Source organism: Polyodon spathula, chromosome 23, assembly GCF_017654505.1.
Source record: "Polyodon spathula isolate WHYD16114869_AA chromosome 23, ASM1765450v1, whole genome shotgun sequence".
Classification (NCBI taxonomy): Eukaryota; Metazoa; Chordata; class Actinopteri; order Acipenseriformes; family Polyodontidae; genus Polyodon; species Polyodon spathula.
The window spans coordinates 13854274-13861366 of NC_054556.1; the positions used below are offsets into that span (position 1 = coordinate 13854274).

The 7093-nt window shown below is 44.4% G+C and overlaps 1 protein-coding gene across 1 annotated transcript; it reads right to left on the reverse strand.

The window, feature by feature from the left end:
• Positions 1-6497, reverse strand: pde12 (phosphodiesterase 12). Its single transcript, XM_041225276.1, has 3 exons — positions 5158-6497; positions 2815-2893; positions 1-1005 (listed from the first exon to the last, which is right to left on the reverse strand). Exons 1-3 carry the CDS (start codon positions 6412-6414, stop codon positions 572-574), a joined length of 1770 nt encoding a protein of 589 aa, XP_041081210.1. The 5' UTR covers positions 6415-6497; the 3' UTR covers positions 1-571.
• Between the last annotated feature and the right edge of the window lie 596 nt (positions 6498-7093).

Consider the following 7093-nt stretch of genomic DNA (forward strand, 5'->3'; position numbering starts at 1 on the left):
AATGCGATCCAAGTAATTATTTTATTACTCTAACATCTCAAAAAGCTCTGCAAATGCCTGTATTACTGTCAGTAGATTTGAAGATCTTATACTTACTAGAGTGAGATTAAAACACCAGCTTTTAACTCCTCAGAAGTCTCTGTCCAGTAGAATAAGAGGCCATTCCACGTGTCTATCTTATTGCAAATAGCATGTCTTTAACAGGTGGACATGAAAAATGAAACTCTGCAATTTAGCATTTACTGTTTTTCAGGTAAGCATTTAAATATGACTGGAACACTTCTATAACAACTAGTGTAAATGGTACATTTTGAATATGACAATGCTATTTTTTCTGCTGTGATAAACATGTTTAATTGTAAAATATTTATTTTTACACGGTGATGTGCCACGAAAAAAATACAACCCAGTGTAGAGGGAACACGCTCAGGTGTGTCTTATGAAACTCATAATAAGACCAGGAATGGATCAAACTGCTATGCAATGGGACTCTTACTGCATAAAACTTGGATAAAACTTCCAGTCGAAAACAAACCAGTTTCACGCTAAAAACCCACCCCCGCCCCCGGTCTCACTTCCAGCGGAGGTCGCAGACGAGAGCAATGTGGTCGGAGGGGTGGGCCACGCTGGGCAGGGCCTGGTGCGTGGTCACCTCCTCGTGGCTGGGCAGGGGGATGACCTGCTCCACGGTCAGGGCGCACGTGTCCATGAACACGTAGTCCAGGCAGCCGTGGAAGCCCCCCACGTAGTTGGTGTAGGCCGGCTCCCCGCAGGCGCTGCTCAGGGTGAGGCTGTGACTCAGAGCCAGGCAGACCTCCTCCACTCCGCTCCAGTCAGGGTGCAGCTCTGACACTGCACCCCGAGTCAGCAGCTCGTACAGCCCCGAGGAGGGTGTGCTGTTCATATCCCCCAAGAGCAAGAGAGTGGCGCCGGGGTGTAGCTCCGACAGCACCCTCTCGATGTGCCGCAGGGCCACCGCCATCTGGATCAGCCGCACGTACCCGCCTGCAAGGGGAGACAGAGAGCAACAGTCAGCACAAGGGACTCGTGACGACACACCAGTGCAGGAGGAAAGGAATTGAATTGGGCGGGTGTAGCAACGGCAGTGGCACAATAACTGACCCCCTCGAGGTACACAAGAAATTCAGCGGCTGTTCAAACGGTTTCTTAAAATAAATTTAGAGCATGACTCAGCAAGCACAAGGAAACTGACAATTTGGATGACCAAATTCAACCTGTCAGTAAAGTTTTGTGCACCTCATTGAAAAAATAAGAAAGTTAGCATCACTTTATTTGTGTCCCTTGTATCTTAAAGGGTTAAAAAAATGATACTGTAGCTGCCAAAAACTGAACTACCCTGGCTATTTTTAATTAACAGAAGTTCTAGGCTATGCTTAATATTTCAATTTATGGTCAAATCTGATAGAACAGCTATCTAGAATACAGCGAAGTGTAACGCATTTAATCAAATATATACACCTCGCCATCCTGATAATACACACACACACCTCGCCATCCTGATAATACACACACACACCTCGCCATCCTGATAATACACACACACACCTCGCCATCCTGATAATACACACACACACCTCGCCATCCTGATAATACACACACACACCTCGCCATCCTGATAATACACACACACACCTCACCATCCTGATAATATACACACACCCGCCATCTCGATATGGGTTTTATGAATCGGACCCAAAGTCTCTCAATGCGTTGAAAACAAATATGCGTTTTGTAAACAGAGAAGTCTGGGGGCTTGCCTTCATGTTTAACTGTTAAGATCTCATTTATTTCTGCAGTAATCACGCTCCACCCTCTTAAGACTTGGAGGTAGCATTTTAACTATGAAAAAGAAATTACTAAAATAAAAGAAACTGTTAAAACAAAGATATTGTCACAAATCTCCTGGAACTTTTAATACTATAGGAGACAGCAACACACAGCAGATAGGATTATATAGGAGAGCTTCCTGACTCTAGTGAGCAGCGCTCCAGATAAAGTTTTGGGTCACCCTGTAATTTTAATGCAGAGTAAAATGTATTTTTGGGGATAAAATGTAACCTTGAAGTCATGAGTAATCTCGATAAATACTGTACAATCTTTAATGTTAAGAGTAGGCATTAAAAAAGAGCCTTCCATTTTAACTGCAATGTTATTTTGAACTGCTGTACAACCACACATGTGTTCTACAAGGTTCTTTATCAGCTCAGAGAATTTCTTTCGAGGTGTCACACTGACTCTGCAAATTAATTACATTACTTATATTTTAACATTCAATTCTTAAACTCAGTGAACATGTTAAAACTTCAATATAAAGCCATACAGCTAAATAAAATAATGAAATGCATTAATAAACTATAAAACAGTTTGTTTAATATTTATAGGCACTTTTTTAGCGGTTGCCTCCGACGATGGTTCCAGTTGGATTTGTAGCTGGACTGGGGTGTTTACGCTACAACCAGTGTAGCTTCGAATTGTTCTTATTCTTACTGTGACTGGCTGCAAAGACAACAGGGTTAACCAGATTGGATAATGTTTGTTGGGCTGGTTTCTCTTGTGTAGTTTCCTAGTAACTGAAGACATTGTATTCTGGGAGATGTAGTGAATGGAAATTTTAGGAGAGGCAAACAAGCTGTGCGGCAAAATGGCTATGCGCATTGTTACGTGTTAAAACTTAAATTGAGTGCATATTTCTGATTTTAGAATACATAAAAATGGCAGGTATGCAGCTTATCTGGACCACTAGTAGTGAGAATGGTTTCATGAGACAGCAACACAAAGCAAAGAGAGGATTACCTTTAGGGTGCCAGTAGAGGTGAGTGTTAGCAACACACAGCTTCCTGGAAGGGTCCTTCACACACTGCAGAACGGTAACCTAGGGAATTCAAACACAATCCATCACTGCAGAATGGTGGTGACCTGGGGAATTCAAACACAATCCATCACTGCAGAATGGTGGTGACCTGGGGAATTCAAACACAATCCATCACTGCAGAACGGTGACCTGGGGAATTCAAACACAATCCATCACTGCAGAACGGTGACCTGGGGAATTCAAACACAATCCATCACTGCAGAACGGTGACCTGGGGAATTCAAACACAATCCATCACTGCAGAACGGTGACCTGGGGAATTCAAACACAATCCATCACTGCAGAACGGTGACCTGGGGAATTCAAACACAATCCATCACTGCAGAACGGTGACCTAGGGAATTCAAACACAATCCATCACTGCAGAACGGTGACCTAGGGAATTCAAACACAATCCATCACTGCTGCAGTACAACCCTGCAGTTTAGTTCACTAGAACACTAACAGCCACTAATGATCCCTATATTCTGCATCTCACTTTGATTTATTTGATAGTGCTAGGATGCACTGTGATATCTCTCGTTAGTGCTAGGATGTGCTGTGATATCTCTCTTGTGCTAGGATGCACTGTGATATCTCTCTAGTGCTAGGATGCCCTGTGATATCTCTCTAGTGCTAGGATGCACTGTGATATCTTTTGTTAGTGTTAGGATGCACTGTGATATTTCTCTAGTGCTAGGATGCACTGTGATAACTCTCTAGTGCTAGGATGCACTGTGATATCTCTCTAGTGCTAGGATGCACTGTGATATCTTTTGTTAGTGTTAGGATGCACTGTGTTATCTCTCGTTAGTGCTAGGATGCACTGTGATATCTCTCTAGTGCTAGGATGCACTGTGATATCTTTCGTTAGTGCTAGGATGCACTGTGTTATCTCTCGTTAGTGCTAGGATGCACTGTGTTATCTCTCGTTAGTGCTAGGATGCACTGTGTTATCTCTCGTTAGTGCTAGGATGCACTGTGTTATCTCTCGTTAGTGCTAGGATGCACTGTGTTATCTCTCGTTAGTGCTAGGATGCACTGTGTTATCTCTCGTTAGTGCTAGGATGCACTGTGTTATCTCTCGTTAGTGCTAGGATGCACTGTGTTATCTCGTTAGTGCTAGGATGCACTGTGTTATCTCGTTAGTGCTAGGATGCACTGTGTTATCTCTCGTTAGTGCTAGGATGCACTGTGTTATCTCTCGTTAGTGCTAGGATGCACTGTGTTATCTCTCGTTAGTGCTAGGATGCACTGTGTTATCTCTCGTTAGTGCTAGGATGCACTGTGTTATCTCTCTAGTGCTAGGATGCACTGTGATATCTCTCCAGTGCTAGGATGCACTGTGATATCTTTCGTTAGTGCTAGGATACACTGTGATATCTCTCGTTAGTGCTAGGATGCACTGTGATATCTCTCGTTAGTGCTAGGATGCACTGTGATATCTCTCGTTAGTGCTAGGATGCACTGTGATATCTCTCGTTAGTGCTAGGATGCACTAAGTCATTCTGAAGTACTGGACATATTTATTTTTTAGCAGACGCTCTTATTCAAGACAACTTAAAGTTGTTACAAAGTATCATATTACAAAATATCACATTACACATACAGTAATAGCAGTTACAGAGTACAATAAAATCAGTAGTAAGAGCAGGTTCAAATGAGAGAAATAAAAAGACTGTAAATAACTACTTTTGAGAATGATTTCGACTAAAAGCTGTTAAAACTTAAACATTAAAGGGTCACATCAGATCTCTACTGGGTGAGTACACTGTAGGATATCTCAACTTGGAATCTCACAGCAGGTGATTGATCACAGAACACGTATCACCGGGTATTTCAAAACAAAGGTATGTGTGTTAGTTGGGACCGGATATAATTATGCAAATGGATCCCGTGACATGTATTCTGTAAAAGCTGCATCTCCCTGTTGCATGCTGCTTTCAGACAGGGAGGTGCGTATGTCATAGCAGGGGCTTGCTTGACAGGTGCTTCAGTGTCCATAAAGTGAGGACGTTAAGGGCCACTCTGGAGAACTGACTTGGCAGCAGATTTGCAAAGCTTCACATTTCCAAAGGACCTGGAGACAGAGGAATAATCCCCTGGCCCTTCCTCACCAATGTAAACACCTTCGAGAGATCTCCAGTCTACACCCTACTGACAGTGCTACGGCAGGTGTTGCATTTGACCCAACCCTGCAAAGTGGTAATATTAAACCACATATGTAATGTAATGTGTAAGTGTGACACTAACACTTGTATGCTGTGTTTTATTTCTTCACTCACCTGTAGAGTAGTTGACCTCTGCACAACCTTGTCTCTGACAGCAGGGCTGAGAGACACTTTCTCCAGCAGGTCCCTGTGCAGCGGGTCCGACAGCAGAGCCTCGCTGAGCGTCACGTCGTGTTGACTCAGCAGCGTGAACTTAGACCTCCTAAAGTAGGTGGCCAGGCCTTCGTGCTGCTTGTCCTTGATTCGGTACAGTGCGTCCAGACCGAACGCGTCCAGGGCAGGACTCAGGCTGTGCGTGAACACGCTCTTATCAACTTCCTGAAGGCAAATGACATCGGCATTGTAGCCCGCCAGCTCTTTCTTGACCAAACTCTGCCTGTAACCGATGTCTAGCGCGTACGGTGCACAGTAGGGATACAATACCGTTTTGGACAGTTCGGTCTGGGCGTATATATCCGCTAGAATATTGTATGAAACCACCCTGACAGTAGACTCGTCTGTGACCCTGTTCGTGTACAAATGTCTGCTGTCAAAAGTGCAGGTGCCCGGGCCTGCTTCCACGCAGCCGGGTGTAACCAGCTCTCTGCCAACGCCGTATCTCTGATTATTACCAGGCGTGCACTTGAGCTTCAGCTTCAGTCCTATGTCCACATTAGACGGTATAAACACCCTATCGTGACCGGCTTCCACCCAGATGTTTTCACCCCCACCCTCTTGTTCGGCATTGGGGTGGATTTCTTTGAACCACTGAAATGTGCAGTGTTTGAGATCCCCGAACTCTATCTCCAGTTTCGGGCAGACTGGGAAGCCTGCAAGCAGAGACGCTGGCAGCTCCACATCGGTGAAGGTCGGCGGATTCCGCTCGACTTTGTACTTACTGTCCCCGACGTGCAGCACGGCTCCATCCTGCCAGGCGGCCGAGTTCAACGCATCCTCCGCCACCACATCATCCTTGTAGTACAGCCTCACAACGGGCTCCGAAACAGAGGCCTGGTCGCGTTTGTTCTTTTTCGACTTCTTGGCTTTGGCGTGCCCCTTGACGGCGTTGTTGGCGATCCTCGCCAGAACTTTGCCGAGCTGTTCGCTCTGGTCCCTCAGCATTTGTTTGTGAGAGCCGTCCAAAGTGAAGGTGATGGTTAGCTTGCTTTCCGAGGGCACACACCTGACCACGGCTCTCTCCATTCTCCCGATGAACCGGCTAGGCGCGGCTGTGATCCAGTTCGTGCCCCGCAGTGAACACGAAAAGCTTAATAAGTCCGCGGGGCCGGATTTAGCGAAAAGTCTAATATTTAAGGCCAAATTCCTGAACATGGATCCACAATGCCGTTCCTAACTCAAACACAGCACAACCAGGCGGCGAAACAGCTAAACAAACCGGGATACGATTGGGAAAAGCAGTTTCTGCAAAAAGAAAAATGCAAACACCCCTTAGTCTAGTTGCCCCTTTTCAAATTGTAGTTTGTGTGGCTTGCTACTTTTTAGATAGTTATAGGTTCAACACCAGTATATAAATGTATAATGCATACCTTTAAAAATCGGTTCACAAAGTGACCCGTAACGAAAATGCTGGTGCCAATTGTAAGCTAGTTGGCTCCCAGAGAGCTGTGTTCTGTCAGAGTTGTTAGGTTTGTCTTGTTTTAAAAGCATCTAGCGGGTAAACGTTGTCTTTGGCGGTTTGGCTATTTTTGCCTTTTTATCGTACTTGTTTTGTTTTTTTTTCTATTCCTTTTGATTATGATGTCATTACCAGCGCAGAACTTCTTTTTAGGGGTTGTTGGCGCATGTAATTCAATGGAGATGATGAGCGCCCTCTACCTTTATGTACATTTAGTTCTTCCCTTATATCATCTCCCATTTCCCTATGCTTTTTCTAAATTTGAATATACATTTCATTTCTCCATTTGTTTTACTCTCCCTTGTACCTTCAAAATATAATGAACTCTTTCTACTTCAATTTCTATTTCCCTTAATGTTCTGTTTAATATGTTTC

Bases quoted from the DNA above. Each gene is read 5' to 3' on its own strand.
- pde12 (XM_041225276.1), bottom strand. From the start codon at position 6,414: ATGTTCAGGAATTTGGCCTTAAATATTAGACTTTTCGCTAAATCCGGC. The intron at 2,894-5,157 runs GTGAGTGAAGAA...TGAATTCCCTAG, and splicing joins AGAGGTCAACTACTCTACAG to GTTACCGTTCTGCAGTGTGT. The intron at 1,006-2,814 runs GTAATCCTCTCT...CTCCCCTTGCAG, and splicing joins CCTCTACTGGCACCCTAAAG to GCGGGTACGTGCGGCTGATC.